The sequence below is a fragment of the Hemitrygon akajei genome, chromosome 3 (assembly GCF_048418815.1).
Source record: "Hemitrygon akajei chromosome 3, sHemAka1.3, whole genome shotgun sequence".
Classification (NCBI taxonomy): Eukaryota; Metazoa; Chordata; class Chondrichthyes; order Myliobatiformes; family Dasyatidae; genus Hemitrygon; species Hemitrygon akajei.
The window spans coordinates 112,926,863-112,949,089 of record NC_133126.1 but is presented as its reverse complement, the minus strand read 5'-3'; the positions used below and the strand labels follow the sequence as shown (position 1 = coordinate 112,949,089).

The 22,227-nt window shown below is 41.9% G+C and overlaps 1 protein-coding gene across 1 annotated transcript in view; it reads right to left on the bottom strand.

The window, feature by feature from the left end:
• pask (PAS domain containing serine/threonine kinase) overlaps nt 1–22,227 on the bottom strand; it is a 70,681-nt gene that overhangs the window by 16,021 nt on the left and 32,433 nt on the right. Inside the window, exons 13-17 of the mRNA XM_073040601.1 lie at nt 17,628–17,800; nt 12,387–12,554; nt 9,602–9,727; nt 9,044–9,178; nt 4,399–4,598 (exon numbers count right to left, since the gene is read on the bottom strand). Of these exons, the coding sequence (XP_072896702.1) occupies nt 4,399–4,598; nt 9,044–9,178; nt 9,602–9,727; nt 12,387–12,554; nt 17,628–17,800 (802 nt within the window). The remainder of the gene's footprint in view (nt 1–4,398; nt 4,599–9,043; nt 9,179–9,601; nt 9,728–12,386; nt 12,555–17,627; nt 17,801–22,227) is intronic.

Below are 22,227 nucleotides of genomic sequence, written 5' to 3'. Positions count from 1 at the left end.
CTAGAACCTTCCGATGGCCTATTGGCACCTAGTGTAATTTGATTTTCTCAAAAGTGTGCGACGACTAGTCACACGTGGTAAGACTGGTGCTACACAGGTGTTACACTAGTACTCATGATGGAGCTGACTAACTTTACAAGTTTTTACAACTTTCGTAATTCTGCAGTAGCACCCCCCACACCCCCAGCCCTGCCCATACCAGTCATGCTCTCCACGGTATATTTGTAGAAGTTTTAATGTTTTAATTGACAAACCAGATCTCTTCAAATTCCTAATGAAATGTAGCTGCCGTCTTGCCTTCTTTACAGCTGTGTCAATATACTACATCCAGGTTAGGTCCTCAGATATTGACACGCAGAAACTTGAAATTGCTCATTCTCTCCACTCTGGTCCCTCTGAGCATTGGTTTGTGTTCCTTTGTGAAGCCTACAGCCAGCTCTTTGGTCTTGTTGACATTGAGTGCAATGTTGTTGCTGCAATGCCACTCAACTAACTGGTATATCTTGCTCCTGTATGCTCTTCTGTAACAATGTGAAATTTTGCCAAATGGTTGCCATAACAGCAAATTTATAGATGGGATTTGAGCTATTCCTAGCCACACTGTCATGATTGTAGAGAAAGTAGAGCAGTGGGCTAAGCACACATCCCTGTGGTGCGCCAGTGTTGATTGTTAGCAAGGTGGAGATGTTATTTCCAATCTGCACAGATTGTGGTCTTCTGGTTAAGAAAGAGGACCCAGTAACCGAGAGAGGTATAGAGGCCTAGGTTCTGTAGCTTTTCAATCAGGACTGCAGGAATGATGGTGTTAATTGATGAGCTACAGTCAATAAACAGCATCTGACATGTGTATTTGCATTCTCTAGGTGATTCAAGGCCACATGGAAAGCCACTGAGGTTGCGCCTGCTGTTCATCTATTGTTGCGATAGGCTAATGGCAGTGGGTCCAGGTCCTTGCTGAGACCGGTGTTGATTCCAGCCATGATCAACCTCTCAAAGCATTTCATCACCATAGATGTGAGTGCTACTGGATGATACTCATTGAGGCAGCTCACACCACTCTTTTTAGGCACTGGTATAATTGTCGCCCTTTTGAAGCAGGTGGGAACTTCAGTGAGATTGAAAATGTCCTTGAATACCCCTGCCAGCTGGTTGCCACAGTCTTCCAGAGCCTTATCAAGTACTCCACTGGGCCCTGTCACCTTGCAAGGGTTCACCTGCTTGAAAGGCAGCCTGACATTGGTCTCGGAGACAGATCACAGGGTCATCGTATGCTGAAGGGATCCTCACAGATGTGGCTTTATTCACCCTTTCAAAGCGAACATAAAAAGTGTTGAGTTCATTTGGTAGCAAAGCATCACTGCCATTCATGATGTTAGGTTTTGCTTTGTATGAAGTAATGGCCTGCAAACCCTGCCAGAGTTGATGTACATTTGACATTGTCTCTAACTTCTCTTGGAATTGTTGCTTGGCTCTTGAAAAAGCCTTCCACGTCATACCGTTTCCTTATACAGATCTGGGTCACCAGACTTAAATGCCACAGATCTAGCCCTCTGCAAACTACAAACCTTCTGGTTCATCCATGGCTTTTGGTTTGGAAATGTGCAGCAAGATTTTGTAGGCATACACTCATCCACATAGGTTTTAATGAAGTCAGTGACAATTGTGACACTCATCCAGACTCATAGACGACTCCCTGAATATACCACCGATTCAAAGCAGTCCTGTAGGCGTTCCTGTGCTTCCCTAGTTCAGACCTTCTTGGTCCTCGCTGCTGGTGCTGCAGTCTTCAGTCTCTGCCTATACTCAGCAGTACAGCCAGGAGATCAGACTTACCAAAGTGTGGGTGTGGGATAGCACAGCAGGCACTCTTGATCTTAGTGTAACAGTGGTCCAGTGAGTTATTTCCTCTGATACTGCAGGTGATTTGTTGAAAATAATCATTTAGTGACTTTATCATGCTGGCCTGGTTAAAATCCCCCAGAGAGATGGGATATGCTGTTTCATGCCTGTTGATCATCTAGAGTAGTGGTCACCAACCTTTTTAAGCCCAAGATCCCCTACCTCGGCCTTAGCAAGATTGACTTACTAAATCGGTTAGTTACCCGCACGCGCACTGGGCAGAAAAGACCGGAAGTAAAACCCTACAACCTGGAAGTAGAAATAATGTATGTACACCAGGGGTCACCACTCTTTTTTGCACCGCGGACCGATTTAATATTGACGATATTCTTGTGGACTGGCCGGGGGGGGGGGGGGGGGGGGGGGCGGTGGTGTTAAACACGACCAGAATACAGCAATACTCGAAGAAGGTTCCTTATGTCCAGTCTATTCCACAATTTAGTTTACGTGGCTCTCAGCACTAAGCTTCTGTCCCGCATGTTCACGTTTTTTCCGCTGAGAAAACTCACTGGGTTTCTCTTTAAGTGCAGGGTGCTTGGACTCAGGGTACCGAAGCAGTTTTGAGTGCTTCATTGCCTCATTAGACAGCCTCCGGGCCCGAACACCAGCCTCCCACCTGCCGCCAGATGCGGCTGGTCGTGGGTGGGGTGAGAGGACAAGGTCAGGGCCGGAGGTCCCCGTATCGGGGCCGAGGCGGTTGCAGTCCGGAGAGAGCAGCCGACTGAGCGAGGAGTGCAACAGGACGCCCACCCGCCCGCCCCCCCCCCCCCCTTGTAGGATCTATCGGCCGACAAAAGTTTGTCTCGAGGGATAACTTTCAGTAGATTGCAGCGAGGTAGCTGCTCTGACACTTACGAAACCCTGAGCCCGAACTAGGTCGTCTGCGAATATTTTAGCACCAGGTTCCCCACGAACATTCGGTGTGCTAAACAGGTTGAGAGGCGGTGCCCATCTGCCCGCACTCCAGGCCAGTAGCATCGGCACTTCTCACCAGTCACATGAGGTGGCCAGTTACCAGAGGCCAAGCAGTGATCCCTGGCACGAAGGTATCGCTGCGTTTAGGTAACTGATGACCTCACGTGCGTTCAAGTTCAACAGTGGGCGTGACAGGGAATGAGGAAAGGTGCAGCTAACTTATACCGTTTCATATCGCCAAATCATATCGTTCCCTCACGGCCCGGTGGTTGGGGACCACTGAAGTACACTGTGTAGTGCGTGGTGGGGGAGCTACACACACGTGCACTGAGCAGAAAGAACGGAACTAAAACCCCGCAACTCAGAAACAATCTCTCAACAGTATTTGTATATTTCTTTTGCTTTTTTTTTCCCTTCGGGATCTACTGGGAAAGTCTCAAAGATTGACCAGTCGATCGCGATCGACAGGTTGGCAACCACTAATCTACAGCCTGGTTGACATTGTCCTGAGGTGGAATGTACACTGCCACCAAAATGATTGCTGAAATCTCCTGTGGCAGGTAAAACGGCCAGCACTTAATTGTGAGGTATTCCAGGTCAGGCGAGCAATATTGGGATGTCACCAACTCATTAGTACACCACAAGGAGCTGAACAAGAGGCATACACCTCCAGTTCTGCTTTTGAGAAACTCAACCAACCTAGCTTGATGATGTATTGTGAACCTGTCTATTGAGATTGCAGTGTCTGGCATGGAAAAGGTTAACCAAGGTTCCGTGAAACAAAGGACAATCATGTTCCTAATGTCTCTGATACCACACCCTAGATCTGACTTTGACAATTTTATTTACTGGAGACTGTACATTTGCCAGCAAGATAGTTGGTATAGGGAGTTTAAAAATTCATTAAAAAAAAACCAAACAACAAAAAACACATAATCAGACCAGTGTGATGACCCCACTTCCACCGCAAGCTTCTTAAAGGGTGAGTATGCTGGCCACAGTCAAGCTCATTTCTGTTGTGTTTTAAGCAGCGATATATTGTTCAATCACAGTATAACTTCATCACTGACTATATACATCTTAGATGCAGTTATGGTTCTCAGCCATAGCAGGCTAAAATGAGAATATTTGATCATTTCCATCATTTTCAATGAGAGCTACCATTTCAGGTTGTCCGTGTTTGGTGTCCCAAAAGTGATTTTATGAACATTAGCATGTTAAATCACGTAGGACCCATTTTATAAGAACAGCTATAGTCAATAAAAGTTATTTATGAATGCCATTATGTGTTATATAGTATAAGCCAGTATTTCAGGATGCAATAACAAGTGGGAACTGAAACTCTATATAGAAGGAACAACAGTATTCTGAAGCTTTCACAATACACATTTATCAAAAATATATGGGAAAAGCAGTTTCCACAGAAAAAAAATAATTTACAAATCCAGGTTCTATTGAACCAACAGCAGATTTCATTGGCTAAATCCTCCTCGCAGTAAGCACAGTTTAGTAGGCAATAGGTAGGAACCATATATTAAGGTGCAGGATAGGAAATTTAAAAGACCTTCATAGTTCAATACTCACGGGTTTCCCATCAGCACCTCCGGAGAGCAGTATTCAATTGTTCCATAAAATGTACGAAAAACTTTCCCAGGCTCCAAATTCACAGCTGAGCCAAAGTCTATAAGCTTAATGGTGAAATTCTCATCAATAATGACATTCTCATCCTTGATATCCCGATGCAGAATGCATTTACTGTGTAGGTAATCCACAGCGGCCACGATCTGCAACATATAGACCCACACGCATCTTAGCCACGTGTAAAAGCAGAACAAAGCAATGGATCAAATATAGGAAAGAATCCATACCTATCCATTGAGAAACCACATTAAAAGTAAGCTTAAAAAGAAAGACATAAATCACATTGAAAACATTGATACTTAACTTCAGTTCTTTAAATGGAGTAATCTTAAATAGCTCTTTATGAGTTTTATAAATGACAGATGAGGAAGTGAAATGGCAGGTAGTAAGTTTGCAGATGACGTGAAGGATGATGGTGTTTTATAGAAGGTGTACAAGGTTGTCGTTGGTTACCACAGGAAAACTGACAGGATGCAGAGCCGGACTGAGAAGTGCCAGATTGAGTTTAATCTGCAACAGTGTGAAGTGATACACTTTGGAAGGTCAAACCTGAAGGCAAAGTACACGATTAATGGTAGGACTCTTAGCACTGTGGAGGAACAGAGGGATTTGGAGTCCATGTCTTTAGATCCCTCAAAGTTGCCACAAAAGTGAGGGGGTGGTTAAAAAGAGGGTGCTGGCTTTCAATAGTCAGGAGATTGAACTGAAGCATTGCAAGTTAACACTGCAGCTCCAAAACTCTGGTTGAAATACTTGAAGTATTATGTTCAGTTCTGGTCCCCTCAGTGCAGAGGTTGACTAGAATGCTGCCTGGGTCAGAGACCATGGCTTATGAGGATAAGTTGAGCGAGTTATGGCTTTTCTCTTTGGAGTGACGCGAGATGAAAGGTGACTTGATAGAGGTGAACAAGTTGATTTGGAATAGTTAGAGTGGACAGCCATTTTCCACAATTTTAAGGTTTAAGGTGACTGAGTAGTGGGTATGTGGAACATGCTGCCAGTGATGGTGGTAGAAGCAAATACATTAGAAGTATTTAAAAGATTCTCAGATAGGCACATGGATGAAAGGAAAATGGAGTGGCACAACAGGCTATCTTGACAGCTCCTCTAAAACCTGTGACTTCTACCACCAGAACAAGAGAATCAGAATAAAAAATCATGTTTATTATCACTGACATATGTCATAAAATTTGTTTCATGGCAGCAGTGCAGGGCACCACATAAAAATTCCTGTAAGTAAAACAAATAAATTGTGCAAAAGAGGGACAGGAAGGTAATGTTTATGGGTTCATAGACCATTCAGAAATCTATTGGTGGAAGGGAAGAAGCTGTTCCTAAAATGCTGAATGTGGACCTTCAGGCTCCTGTACTTACTCCCTCATGGTAGTCATGAGCAGAAGACATGTCCAGGATGGTGAGGGTCCCTAATAATGAATGCCGCCTTCTTGAAACACTTCCTTTTGAAGACCACTTTGATGATGGGGAGGGTTACTTCCGTGATGGAGCTTGCCGAGTCTACAACTCTTTACAAACAAGAGAAAAATCTGCAGATGCTGGAAATCCAAGCAACACACACAGATGTTGGAGGACTCAGCAGGCCAGGCAACATCTTGTTCTGCTGAAGGGTCTCTGTCCAAAACATCGACTGCACTTTTCCATAGTTGCTGTAACTCTTTGCAGCCTCTCGTGATACTGTGTATTGGAGCATTCATACCAGGCAGTGATCCAATCAGTCGGAATGCTATGATAAAGTCTTTGGTGACATACCAAATATCCTCAAAGTGCCAATGACGTATAGCAGGCTGGCAATGCCTTCTTCATGATTGCATCAACGTTTTGGCCCCAGGATAGATCCTCAGATGTTGATGCCCATGAACTTGAAGCTGCTCACACTATCCACCACTGACCTCTCAGTGAGTGCGTTCTCCTGACTTCCTTTCCAGAAGTCCACGATCAATTCCTTGGTCCTGTTGACATTTAGTACAAGGTTATTGTTGTGACACAACTCAACCAGCTGATCAATCCCACACCCCATCATAATCCGAAATTCTGCTAACGGTTGGCTCATCGATAAATGTATAGATTATTTTAGAGCCGTGCCTAGACGTACAGCTGTGGGTGCAAAGAGAGTAGAGCAGTGGGCTAAGCATGCAGTGTTGAGGTGCACCTGTGTTGATTGTCAGCGAGGAGATGTTATTTCCAACCTGCACTGACTGTAGTCTTTCGATGAGGAAGTCAAGGAAACAGTTGCAGAGGCCCAGGTTTTGGAGGTTGTTGATTAGTACTTAGGGTATGATGGTTTTGAACACCGAGCTGTAATTAACAAACAGCAGTCTGACATGGGTATTGTTATTGTCCAGGTGATCCAAGGTTGACTGGAAAGCCAGTGAGATTGCATCCGCTGTGGACCTATTGTGGCAATAGGCAAGTTGCAGCAGGTCCAGGTCCTTGCTTAGGCAGGAGTTGATTCTGGTCATGACCAACCTCTGAAAACACTTCATCACAGTATAAGCGAGTGCAACATAGACAGGTCAATCTGCTCTTCTTGGGCACTGATATGATTGTGAAGCAGGTGGGAGCCTCTGACAGCAGCAGAGATTAGTGCCCTTGAACACTTCTGCCAGTTGGTTGGCACAGGTTTTTAAGAGCCCAGCCAGGTACACCATCAGGGCCTGATGTTTTGCAAGGTTTCACCCTCTTAAAAGGTGTTCTGACATCAGGGTCACCAGATGCTGCAGGGATTCACACAAGTGTAGTTTTCTTCTCCCTTTCAAAAAGCATAAAAGGTGTTGAACTCATCTGGGAGTGAAACTTCTCAGCCATTTATGTTAGGTTTCACTTTGTAGGAAGTAATGTCCTGCAAACTCTGCCACAGCTGAAGTGCATCCAATCCATCTCTAACTTCAAGTGGGATTGCTTTTCGCTCTTAAAATATCCTTCCATCAGTCATACCTGGATTACTTGTACTGTTCTGGATCACCAGTCTTCAATACCACAGATCTCACCCTCAGCTGATTATAAACCTCCTGGTTCATCCATGGCTTTTTGTTTGAGCATGTCTGGTTATGTTCTCAAAGGCCCATACTCATCCACACAGGTCTTGATGAAGTCGGTGACAATGGTGGCGTTTTTAATTCAAATTTGAAGATGAGTCCCTGAAAACTGTCCAGTCTACTGACTGACCACATCATTTTTTGGTCCTCACCACTCGCACTGTGGTCTTTAGTCTCTGCCTGTACACTGGGAGTAGAAATACAGCCAGAGACGGCATGGTAAGCGTTTTAAAAATGGTAGCACAACAGCAGTCATGCATGTTGGTTCCTCAGGTGTTATGTTGGTGGTTGTTATTCAGAGATTTCAAGCTGGCCTGGTTGAAATCTCCTGCAATTACAGGGAAGGCATCAGGATGTCCTGTTTCATGACTGCTGATCACAGTGCTCATCTCTTCAGTGCCTACCTGACATTGGCTGGAGATGGAGAATACATTACTACCACGATGACTGGAAAACTCCCTCGGCAGATAGAACAGATGACACTTAACTGCAAGGTGTTCCAGGTCGGGTGAGCAGAGGCAGAAATGCCACGTCTGTGCACCATGATGAGTTAATCTTAAGCATACCCCACCTCCACCTTTAGAAAATTCAGATGTCCTGTCTCTGCAGCAATGTATCCAAAAATGAGGGGAGTGAGCCACACATTCTGTGGAGCAAAACACACAGCAGTTCCTGATGTCCCGCAGGTACTGCAATCTTGTTTATTTTCCAGAGACTGTACATAAACCAGCAGTGTAGTCAGGAGTGGGGGTCTAAGGCCTCTGCATTTCCATCATACCTGTGGCCCAACACGCCCTCTGTTTTCTTAATGGGGAATTGCCCTCATGACCCGAGTCTGCCATCCAGGGTCTGCTGATTTTGAGGATAAATAGATTTTTTAAAATATCATAAAACAATGTTGCTTACCACAGTGCCCATGGCTGTGATTGTTTATTTGGGCTGTAGTAGTTGTAAACTGGAATATCTGACGATTCCCATTGGAGCCGCAGGCTGAGTTGCCACTTATCAGCACCATCTCATATATTGAAATCTTATCCGCCAATTACCTTTTCTCATGATTGCAGATCTCAGGTATTATAATACAGACCCATTTCGCCAGTGGACTTGGCTACAGAGAGAGTCTAAACCTTCAGGTTTCTTAATTTTCTGTCTTGGCAAAAAGCTGTTTTGTTACTCTAAAGGCTATGCTAACCTCGAAGTTACACAAAGTTCTCCAATTTCTGCAGGTGCTTATTCCAGTGAGGATGTACCACATAGTGATGTTCATTAGCTTAGGCTGAACTGATTCCACAGCAGCTATTAAGCATTGGAACATTGTCATATAGAGAACCCTATCATAGTGGTGTAACACAAGGCCAGTACAAAGATTTCAATCTTGGATCAATGTGCCCCCTATCTTGACTTTGCAGCTATCTGGTTGCCCTTGCAGACTAAACTGGGCAGGAGGACAACAGAAATTGTGATTTCTATTCGTATACATTTGGTAAAAATATGGAGAACTGTAACACTGGTCATCTACCACTTTTTCTCATTACCTGTCTGAATATGAAGCTGGATAAGGGTTCATCCAGGTCTGGCTGCTGCTCAATGAATTCAAAGAGGTCCAGACCAGTTCCATGTTTTTCCATCACTAGTTGAAAAAAATTCAGGTTCTCAAACACATCAAGTACCTGCAGAGATTATAAAGGAACATAATTGAATTTACAACTCTTGTGATAATTCCACTAAGAAACATGGAAAGAAATCATTTTGCAATTTTGCACACTGCGACCCACATTTAAGTAACACAAGAACACTGTGCTTACAAAAACAAATATCGACATGAGCACTTGGTCACGGGAAAGAAGAGCGGCACGGCTGATAACTTTAGCAGCTGCAAAATATCACAGAAACAAAGAGAACACACCACCTATTTTCATGGAGGAGGATGCAAGGCATCATTAGCATCCTTCACCAGAAGGGACCCTCGCTCATCTATCTGGATTCAATTAAAGGTGTTTGCATATTGATACTTACCACTCAGAACTTAGTACAAGACACCCCCAAGATAAAATAGTGAAATGTTAAAAGGGCTAATGGAAAAAAACACTGACCTTAATTATGTTGGGATGGTTGAGTCTTGCTAGAATTGCTATTTCCTGACTCACTCTACCTAGGTCCATATCATCAACCCAGCAGTCCTCAACAATCTTGTCCTTTCGAATAAACTTCACCACAACCTGAAAATACAAAACAAACACACCGATACTGTACATCACAAATATAGTTAAGCATTTTAAAAATATATTAGCAGTCATTGTTCATAGCAAACTGAGCTATAAATGATGTGTTACAATGTTCTTTATATGTTGGAGGTGCTGGGAGATTTGGAAAGCAAGAGTGAGGTGTATGATATTAATCTTCAAGAAATGACTTCAATCCTCGTCATCTCCTTGTGCATGGTTGGAACAATATTTATAGATTGGTGTGAGAGAAGCCAAATCCATCATAGAGCCCTTTTTAGAGATGGAAATATCTTTGAGATGAACGCCTCCAACGTGTCAAGGGCAGTATGTGATTTATTGTTTGATCTGTGTTATTGCAATCAAAGGCAAAAAGGATTTGATTTAACACTGATGCATTAATAGCAACCCGGTTCAGATGCTGCATCCTTGTCACTAGGTCTCAACTGCGTTGTTTATTTGAGACCATTTTTCTTCCTCGCATACTAACATTTGTCATCACTTGGAAATCAAAAGGACTAGGACCATAAAGAGTTCTTTAAAATGACAGAGTGAGTTATTGGATCAGAAACATCTGATGGAAAGACAAAGAATAGAGAGCATCTGGAAAGGTGCAGGAAAAATGATATTTGACAACATCAATGACCACTGCCACTGAACTACTTAAGTTACTAGTGACCATCTACATAACCAAACTTAGCCAGGTGGAAAGTTATATTGCTCTTGAAGTGGCAGCATATCAAGTTACAGCGGCTTCTTTGGGTTACGTGATGGATCGTAACTATATTTGCTGTGTTTGACTTTATGTACCGTGTTCTCTAGAAGAATGATGTTTTGTTTAGCTCTATATGTGTATGGTTGAATGGCAATTAAATTGAACTTGATAGATGACAAATGAGCTTCAAGGAAAGATGTTCTGCCGAAATGAACAAAAGTCTGATGATTACAACAAATCAACCTTGTAATACATACAATTCAAAATCAACCTCCTCTTCACTCAATATCCAAACATTTTCAGCCATTAGAATAAAAAACCTAACCAGCTATTTGTCAACACTATTTCCAAGAAAATCAAGATGTTTTGTCTTCATCACAGTATATTCACTAAATCAGCAAATCCACTACATTCCAGGAATCAAACTGAGGATCCCTTGTTCTTCAAAGAACAGGATTTCCCTTTCTCCACAATTGATGCTGCCCTCATCACATCTCCTCCATTTTCGACCATACCACCGGCACAACAGGGATAGAGTTCCCCTTGTCCTTGCCTACCACCTTACATGCCTCAAAATTCAGCACATCAATCTCCGTAATGCCTGCCCCCACACCCCCCCTCCCCCCACAGGGATCGGTCTCTCAATGACTCCCTTGTCCACATGTCCCTCTTCATTGATCGCCCTGTTTGCACATATCCCTGTCCCTTCACCTGTAAATCTGCTGGGGTCATCTACTGTATCTGGTGCTTCCAGGGCGGCCGCCTCTACACCAGTGAGACCTGATGTAGATTGGCACTTTTACTCCAAATGCCATAACAGGCTGGATTTCCTGGTGACCACCTATTTCTGTTCTACTTCCCATTCCCATTTTGCTCCATGGCCAACATTTCTGCCATGATGAGGCCACTGACAGATTGGAGGAGCCACACCTCATTCTGTCTGGATAGCTTCAAACCTGACAGTATGAACATCGATTTCTCCTCCCTCCTTCTCTTTCTATTCCCCATTCTGGTTCCCCTCTTAGCCCTTTGCTTCTCCTCACCTGTCCATCACCACCCTCTGGTCCCACCTTTCTTTTCTCCCAGGGTCCACTCTACTCTATCAGAATCTTAAGCCCTTTATCTTTTCCACTTATTATCTCCCCAGTTTCTCACTTTATCCCTCCTCTCCCACCTGGTTTCACATCTACCACCTGCCGGTTTGTACTCTTTCCCCTTCCCCCACCTCCTTATTCAGGCTTCTCCCCCTTTCCTTTCTAGTTCTGAATGATGTTCTTAGCCCAAAACATTGACTGATTATTCCTCTCCACAGATGCCGCCTTTGTGTGTGTTGCTCTGGATTTCCAGCATCTGGAAGTCACTCCTGCTATTCAGCTCCTTTAACAAGTTGATATATGGTATGAATGGCACATTTCATCCACGAGACTAGACATCTTTCTTACTAAAGACTGTTGTTATCTTTCTTACTAAATACTGTTGTTTAAAAGTTCACAACTGATTAGAACTGCATGATTGTTTGCTGAAGTTTATTGGATTTCTTGACAATTCAAACTATCCAATCAAACTGATCATAACATTACGCAAAGGAATTGACCATTCAATCCAACAGATTTAATTTAAATTTAAATTCAAAGAGTTAATTTAAATTTCTTCATAAACCTGCATATTATTCCTCTCAAAGCAAATAGCCATTTTATTTCTTAAGGTTAAAACTGAAGTTATTTGTTCAACTCATCCAGATTTTAAAAGCATACTATGAACTTACCTCAGGTTTTCCCGCATAATAGAACTGTGCACATATCCATTATTATTCTGAATTATTCAGTAAGATCAATAACTCATTGTTCGCAACCCTTTTATTTACATGGCTTAAAATAATGAAAACTAAAGCAAATGAGCTTTATATATATATTTAAGTCAGAAATCAAGCTCTGTCTATACCTCTTTTTTGCTAACTTTTTGACGTGCCGTCCACACAAAGCCAAAGGCTCCCTTCCCCAGTGGGCTGACAGTGTTATAGTACTCAGAGTATTCTCCTTCACAAGCTTCCATTGTCTCAACATCTTCTGAATACTTCAAACCATGCGACTTAGCAGTCTCCATTATAACCTATAAAGAATGACAACCCACAATAATACATAAATCTTTTAGCACAAACATTGGTCAGGCAACAATTTTGAATGAAGCTAAGGGGATACTACCAAATAGTAATTGTTTGTTTAAAACTCAATGAGATAGAACATTGAAAACCCACAGCACAATACAGGCAGGCCCTTCGGCCAATAATGCTGCCGAACATGTCCTTAACTTAGAAATTACCTAGAATTACCCATAGCCCTCTATTTTTCTAAGCTCCATGTACCTATCCAAGAGTCTCTTAAGAAGACCCTATCGTATCCGCATACCAGGAAAATATTAAAATATGGTTACAGTTCCTCTCTCAGGTGGACACAAAATATCACATGGAAAAGGGAAAGGGGGAAGAGTTGTACCTTAACATGCATGATTAGAAAATCTGAAAATTGATAAACAGTATGGATCACAAGGGCCAACTGCACTTCATAAATTACTTGGTCTACATCGACTGCACCTTAGGTTGCTGAGAGTGGATCTAGTATTTAAAGACATAAAACTTTAGGGCACAGTAGAAAGACAGAATCTATTCCCTTTGACAGAAGGGTTAAGAATGAAGGTTAAAAAAAAACAACATAAATCGAGATAAAAGATAATAGAAACAATGAGCGGATAGGATCTGGAATGCACTGCCATGGGGGCACAAGAAGCAGATTCCATCAAGATAATCCTGGAACAAAACTTACAGGGCAATGGAAGGAGGACAAAGGACTGTCACGACCAAAAACTGCACTGTTACTGGCAGGAAGAGCCGAATGAACCACAGTTCTGTGATCTGCTTGTTTTTAATATTACTATCAACAAAATGGCCACCCTGATCCCTACATCTCTGAAGGGACTTCATTGCTTATAAACTGAAGTGGGATGATATATGATTCTAAAAGTGGGAAACTATTTTCTGGGAAAAAAATGGAAATAGAATTTTGAAGCATTTATGTTTGACACCAGGGTGATTAGTCAATTGTAAGAATATTGCTTAAACTAAATAGAGTTGAAAATAGTATACAAAATAATTTAACAGTACAGATTATCAGAGCTTATAGATGTATGTAAATTGATTCCCTGGAGCTGACAGTCTACATTTGAGTTTATAAACACATTGGTGCAGAGGTAATGTATAGTTCCTGTGAACTTCCAAACTCACTCTGTTCTAGTAAACTATCTGAATTATAAAATCACAAACATACTAGCACAATTCATAAGGAGTGCTAAAGCAGGGAACTATAGGCTAAAATTGTCAAATTAAATCCACTATATTGAAGCAGTAACAGTATGTTTGTAAAATCATAACAGAACTAGATGGACTCAGCATTTAAGAAAGGGAATGGGTGTTTGACAAGTTCATTAGACATCATTAAGAATGTAACTAACAGGGTGACTTAAGGGAGACCAGCAGACATCGTACCACAAGTAGTAACAATAATAACAAATATTATAACCATATAACAATTACAGCATGGAAACAGGCCATCTTGGCCCTTCTAGTCCGTGCCAACGCTTATACTCACCTAGTCCCACTGGCCCACACTCAGCCCATAACCCTCCATTCCTTTCCTGTCCATATACCTATCCAATTTTACTTTAAATGACAACTGTGAGACAACTGTCATATTGCTGCGAGTTACTAAAGTCAGGCCTATACAGGCAGGCATCTCCCAATCTCCACTCAGCTAACAAAAGTCATCTGCCAATCACTTCCAACTCATTATCTGCAGCCTATTTAAACCAAGCTCGCATTCACAGTTCTTGTTCACCCATTGAACCAGCCAGCCTCTATCAGTGGCTCCTAGCTTTCAGTAATCTTAAACACAAAGTACACCTCAGATGCTGTGGTCAAAGCAACATGTACAACACACTGGAGGAACTCAGCAGGTTGGGTACTTCTGGTAATTCCTTCCCTCTCCCTTCCCCCATCCCAGTTTCACTCTGCCTCCTCTTCCAGCTGCCTATCACCTCTCTCATGATTCTGCCTTCTACTACACAGTACTTACATTCCTTCTTCACCTTTCCTGCCTATCCCCTCCCCCACCCCTTGATCTTTCCTCTTACTGGTTTTTCACCTGGCACCCACCAGCCTTCTCCTTCCCACCCTTCCCCCACCTTCTTTATAGGGCCCCTGCCCCTCCCTCTTCAGTCCTGATGAAGGGTCTCAGCCTGAAACGTTGACTGCTCGTTTCCAGATGATGCTTGACTTGCTGAGTTCCTCCAGCGTGTTGTACATGTTGTTTTCAGTAATCTTGTTGCCATGCTGTTTAGTATCTATTCCCTCTCATTTTGTGGCCCGAATGGCTTGTTATTTTTGCAGTCTATTATTGGCATTATTGTTCCTCACTGAATTGTCTCTGCTGCCCTGCTTTTGGGTCAAACACCCTCTACATTTCCTGACAGGATGGGTGAGCCAACAATTAACCTTAAGGAAGTTGTCTGCTGACATGAGTACATGTTCCAGAAGCAGCAGAAAACCATCAGCTTTCTTCTTGCCACCCTCAATCAGCCCTGTCTTGTTACAGCAACCCCATGCCAGTCAACTTCCTCCCTCAGAGCCCTGGATTCCAGTGGTCGAAAGCGTCAACTCACTGCCGCAACTTCCAATCTGTGTGTCTTACACTTTGAGCTCCAACCAACTCTATATTCTATGGATTGAGCCAAGACTGTCTTTGTCATCTCTCTTTTGACTGGGTGAGCTCCAACATGGGCCACTACTAACTGGGAAAATAAAACCACCATTTGCAATCATTATGAGAAATTCAACAGAGAAATAAACCAGGAAATTATAGGCTTGTGAATCTGACATCAGTAGTGGGAAAGTTATGAGACAGTATTCTGAGGGACCAGATATACAAGTATTTGGATTTAGACTGATTAAGGATTGTCAGCATAGCTTTGTGTGTGGTATGTCATGTCCAACCAATTATAGAATTTTTTGAGTAAGTTACCAGGAAAGCTGATGAAGGCAAGGCAGTGGATGTTCTCTTCATGACGTTTAGTAAGGCATTTGACATGGTCCCACATGGGAGTTTGGTCAAGAAGGTTTAGTCGCTTAGCATTCAAGATGAGGTAGTAAACTGGATTAGACATTAGCTTTGTGGGAGAAGCCAGAGTGGTTGTAGTAGATGGGTGCTCCTCTGACTGGAGGCCCGTGACTAGTACAGTGCCACCATGATCAGTGCTTGCTCCGTTGTTGTTTGCCATTTATATCAATGATGTGGGTAACTAGATCAGCAAATTTGAAGATGGCACCAAGATTGGGAGTGTGGTGGCTTACAGCAGGATCTGGACTAGGTGGAAAAATGTGCTTGGAAAAAAAATGGCAGACGTAATTTAATACAGCCAAATGTGAGGTCTTGCACTTTGGTAGGACCAACCAAGGTAGGTCTTACACAGTGAACAGTAGGGCACTGAGGAGTGTGGTAGGACAAAGGGATCTGAAAATACAGGTCCATAATTCATTGAAAGTGGTGCAAACAGGTAGATAAGGTCATAAAGTTTACCACACATTGGCCTTTATAAATCAAAGTACCAAGTTCAGGAGTTGGGATGGTATGTTGACGTTGTACAAGACATTGGTGAGGACCAATTTGGAGTATCATGTGTAGTTTTGGTCACCAAACTACAGGAAAGATGTAAACAAAATTGAAAAAGTACAGAGAAAATTTACAAGGAAGTTGCCAAGTCTGAAGGACCCGAGTTATAAGAGTGAATAGGTTAGGACTTTATTCCTTGGAACGTAGAAGATTGAGAGGAAATTTGATGGAGGTATATAACATTATAAAGGGTATAGATAGGGTAAACACAAACAGGCATTTTTCCCCACTGAGAATGGGTAGGACTACTACTAGAGGTCTAAGTTAAGGCTGAAAGGTGAAAAGTTTAAGGGGAACATTAGGGGGAACTTCTTCACTCAGAGGGTCATGAGTGTGGAACAAGCTGCCAGCACAAGTGGTGCATGCAAGCTCAATTTCAACGTTTAACAGAAGTTTGGATAGGTACATAGATGATCAGTGTAAGGAGGGCTATGGTCCTGGTGCAGGTCTATGGAACCAGGCATTTTGAATGGTTCGGCACGACTAGATGGGCTGAAGAGCCTGATTCTGAGCTGCATTTTTCTATGACTCTGTGAAATGTGCCAGGTTTTTAACCATCTGGGAAATAGAAGGGATACAAAGAGCTACCAGTGCTGCCTTTGACAAGTAAAGGAGGTGAAATGCAGTTGGGACCCATTTTGTACCTTAATTCTATATACCCACCATTGCTCAAAAATTTGCCAATTCCAGAATTATTTGTGTTTTATTTTTAATTGAGATGACAACTACTGCGTTTGTGGGATAGTTCTACTTTCTCAGGTCATTCCTTGCATAATCTCTCTTAAACAGCTTGGCCCCAATTTTAAGTCATTTCCACATGACTTCCTACCAACAGAAAATGTCTCTTTATTTAACCTATCAATTCTTCACAAAACCTGATAACTTTCAACTCTCATTCCTCCAGCATTTTGTGTTGCAAAACATTCAAACAGATCACCCTTAACATTCTATATTCTAGCAACACAAATCTGATTTACACAACCTTTCCTTACTTATGAAGTCCTGATAGCACACTGATGAACTCCTGTTAAAAAGTTTACATAGTTAAAAATTACAGTTCACTATAATTATACTAATTTGCCACAGGGAAGAAAATAGAATGCAAGGTCTATTCATTGGAACAGGAGTGAATGTATTCAAACAGGAAATTTGTTCTTTAGAAAATCCAAATCACAAGATACATTAGTTACATACAAATCAGTGGTAGGAAACATGGGAAAAAATAATTGGAATAAAGATGTTACTTGATTTTGTATTCAATTTTATATACTGTATGTGATCATTTGTAGTACTCTACAACTGCCCAACAACACTCAATCAATGCTACCAGCACCAGCCTCAATTCTTGTTAACTTTTCATACAAATCTCTACAGTAGTACAAATATGCTTGGATTAAACAATATATAATGGACTAAAATGCTTCAAGTATAACCAACATAGATCAGTTCTGTTCACATGACTAACCTCTCCCAGGCTAAAAGAATGCTCTGCAGATAGAGGGGTGCTATTCAGAGTGGACATCAAAAGATTCTTCAGTGCAGCCTCTCTCCGACTCTGTGTATGATCCCGCATTACCCACACACAATACAAATTTCCTCCGTCTTGCAACTGTAGACGTTTGACCTGAAACACAATACCTGGGGCAAGAACATGCAGATTGCTGAGAAAGTTATCCACATTACTTTATTCATCTCTCAGTCTATCACAAACATACATTTCCAACAGAGCAACCTGGGAATGAATCAAATGTATGTTGAATCCAAATCTAAAGCGGAATGCACGGATTTGGTTGTTGGATGGTATTTTTCTAAGATGAACGATTTAACTAAGTGGGTATGCCTTACTGGGACATTCCTTCACTGCAATGCTTTTTAAACAATTAGCAATTCTATTTGAGAAGGCAACCATCCAGTATGTGATGTGTCATGAGCAAACCAGTGAGATGGGGTCCAGAGTTGACCCCTCCATGAACTATGCTGCTAACGAGAGAGAGCAGAAGAAGGGGGGAGGCATCCTGCTGCAGATGCTGATAATGAGAGAGAGACGGATGGTTTTAGCATTATAGCTTCTTCGCTAATTGTTTACTTTACTCCAAGGACACTTTGCCCGCTTGTGTGGATTCCTGCTGAGACAGCAAAGTGGTACCAGGTGATGGACAGCTGGTACCCTGTCAGGGGAGATAAAAAGCAAGTCTGCTGAGACACAAGAGACACACCACGGGACACTGAAAGAGTGTTGTGCACCCATGCGAAGGTGGGGGTTTGGAGGATCGATTCGGGGGAATCGATCAGAGGCTCACTGTGTGTGAAGGCAGACCGGTGGGGGCTTGTGTGTGTGTCCACCCTCGCCTGAGTGACAGGCTCACCACTGAAGAACAGTCTGGCCAGATACGGAGGGGTCACAGTCAGTGACCACAACAGGACAAGACAACAATGGAAGGTTTGCCTGCAACTGCATTACCTCTCGCTCTCTCTCTCCCCCCCAACGGTACAACAGCAACTACCTCAACTTAAACTAAACTGAACTCTGCACCAACTTAAGACTATTCATTCACCCCTAGACTTCGATAGAGCTTGGTTTTGATTCTTATTTTCACATTTCTGTATATATCATTGCTAACCTGTTTTAAATATATTTGCATTTTATAGTACTGTATTACTTAATCTACTAATAAACACCAGTAGTTAAAGTAATACCAGACCCCAACGTATTCTTCCATTTCTGTTGGTTTGGTAACCCGGTCACGGGGTACGTGACAAGTATAACTAATTCCTTTCTTCCTGAGAAATAACTCCACTACTTCTCTTTAAAACATCTATATTTTTTCCTCAAGTAAACCCAGTATACACAGCAATTAATTTTAACTGAAGAAATCTGCCCTACTTGAATTTCATCCTGCACCTATTAATCACTTTAGATTTACTTTATTCTTTCCACTAAGCACCTTATTTGGATATGAAGTTGTACATTGGAAGACCTTAGCCCTAGCTTAGATAGCCAGAATGAAGACAGACACAAAGATTGGTGTTTGTGGTAATGAGGAGAGTAACCTTCCAAAAAAAAAAGAACAATATTGATCAGCTTGTTAGATGGGTAGAGAAACAAAACTTGGAATTTAAACCTGAAAATTCTAAGGAGATATTTATGGGAGGAGTAATAAGGATAGGTCAAAATAATAGGACCATGAAAGGAATTGAATGCAGGGACCATGGTGTGCATGTCCAAGAATCTCTGAAGGCATCAAAATAGGGTAGATAAGGTATTTAAGGCAGCAAGATAAATACTTGCTTCATTAGCTTGGGCATAAAATTCAAGAGCAGAGAATAGACAGTACAATATAAAACATAAGGTCACAGCTAGAGTACTGTGCACAGTTCTGTCTATCACACTCAAGGAAGATGTGATTGCACTGGAGATGGTGTAGAGAACAGTTACCAAGACGAGACTCTACCCGACAGCAAGCCTTGATAATGGGTACTGGAAAACTTGTCTTGGCAAGAGTAAACTTTGACAAAATCTTTAGTGACATCTTCAAACTTAGCAACACAAGTGAGCTTGATCCTCACCCGTCATCCAGACAGTTACTCCACACCAGAATCACTGCCAGTATTTCTCCTGTTAACTCAGTGAAACCAGATGTACCAATTGTGTCTTAAGTAACTCACTAAATAGATTTCATAAGCCTTGTGGACAGAATTTACATGCTGTGCACAGTTTAATTACTCACAAATAGCACAAAGGTGAAAAAGGACACTGCTCAGGCAAGTACACTACCAACATTATGACGGCACTTAGACAGGACAGGGCTTAGAGGGGTATCGGTCAAACATGCATAAATGGGATTCGCTTAGACAGACAGCTTGGTCTGCAAGGACTGTTTGGGCTGAAGGGCCTGTGCCTATACTATAAGACTATGTTGCTCTGGGTGAGCTGTTTCAGTTCTGGGTGAAACTGAATAGGTTGGGTTTGTTTCCTTTGGAGCAGTTAAGGCTGAGGGTGACCTGATAATGGTATATGAAATGATAACAGGCACACATACCGGAGAGTGAGAAATGTTTCCCCTCAGTAGAGATACGTAAAACTAGAAGGCATAGGTACAAATTATAGGGTAGGACATTAAGAGGGGATCAGAGTGAGAATCGGGGGGGGGGGTGAAAACGGGGGGTTTGAAAACTCAAATACACTGCTGAGGGGTTGTGGAGTAGTGGCGCCAAAGTGGGGCGGCAGTTAGTGTGATGCCATTACAGCTCGGGGCGTTCTGGAGTTCAGAGTTAAATTCCGGCCACATTCTGTGAGGAGTCTCTATATGTCCTCCTGGTGGAATGCATAAGTTTCTCCTGGGTGCTCCGGTTTCCTCCCAAAGTCCAAAGACATACCAGGTAGGTCAATTCTTCATTGTAACTATCCCGTGATTAGATTAGGGTTAATCGGGTTTGTCAGGGGTTACTGGGGTGACATGGTCAAAAGGGCCGGAAGAACCTGCTCTGAGCTATATTGCTAAATAGATAAATATTTAATAAATATTTAGATGAGCACTTGAATTGCCATGGCATAGAGAACTATGAACTCAGTGTAAAAATGGGATTAGTTTGACAGCCAGAAACAGTAGGCCAACGAGTCTGTTTCATATCATATGACTAGTGATTAATGGCACAACTAACAAACCCACCAAACACTTCTTTCAGGGATTTGAAGCCAGAACAAAATTCTAAAAATATGTGAAAAACCCCAAAATATTTTGATGAAAATGGTTAATGATACTATTACTTATTTTGTCTGCTTTTTGTTTGAAAAAAGGTGACTAACATCCTAAAAAAGGAGCACAAATTGTTCCGCCCCCAATATCTGAACTACATTACCAACCTAGTGATCATTCAAGTTCCCAGATGCACGGTGTTCTTATCTATACATGTTTAGTTACAATCTGCCAAGTGATTTATCAAACTATTTCAATCAGTTGGACACAAGAAATGGTGCAAACTGGATACAAGATTGTTATGTGCACATACACCAATACTTCCAACTAACCACAAGTCCATTTCATATAAACAAACTTGATTGTTAGGCTTTGTAATAATAACATATTAAATTTTATAAAAAGCATATGTTCAATATAACCTATTCCTTTAATGTGATCTAAATAAGCAGTTTAAGATAAAGTCAGGGGTCAGTTTAATTGGCTTTACAAGTTGTGTAAAGAAAATTTCAAGAATGATAAAAACCATGAAAGGATACTCTTAAATATATAACAGGGCAATTTAATTGTGAAGCATGTGAACTTTTCTCAGACCATAATCAATATAATTACCACATTTTACAAAATAGAAATACCACAATACAAGAACATATCAAAGCTTCATATTTACTCTTGTAGATCTCTAGTATATACATAATTAATACAGGGAATCCAACAATAAACAAGCAATAGTTTAAAAAAAATACTAATTTTAGGACTTCAGGTAGGAACCATATTTGATGTTAAAATTACTTACACAGTCTGGAACCATCCCTGTGATAGCAATTTCCACTAAAGTTTCCCTCATTAATTTCATAATTAGGCCTCAAGGAAGCCTTTCTGTTCCAATAGCTCTGGGATTTTGGTGTTGATGTTGCATGCCCCTCCATTTCATCCTTACTTCCCATCAATTCCAGACCAGGACTGTGCCGTATTGCCAGTTTGCTGGGACTTATTTCACGATAACAGGGGTGCCCCTGACTGTAAATTGATCCTTCAGGCAGAATACCAGTCATCCTTGGACAAGCAGAAAGTTGATCTGATGCTCCCGTGCATTGCCTAGTTAATTTTTTACTTTGGTGATTGCAAGATGTATCAATTTCCTTCAGAAAAGCCACTTTGTTTTGTTCAGGTTCTGATTCAAGATCTGAATCAATTATATAAGGTGATGGAGTCCTGAGAAGTTCTGAGGTAGTGAAAGAAGTGCTAGACTGATCTACAGAAATAACTTCAGAGTCGCTGCTGAGCTCTAGATCTTTAAGACCATAAAGAATTGGGTTGACATCAACCTCTGGCTGGTTTGCAATCTTTGTGCTGCATTGCTCATGT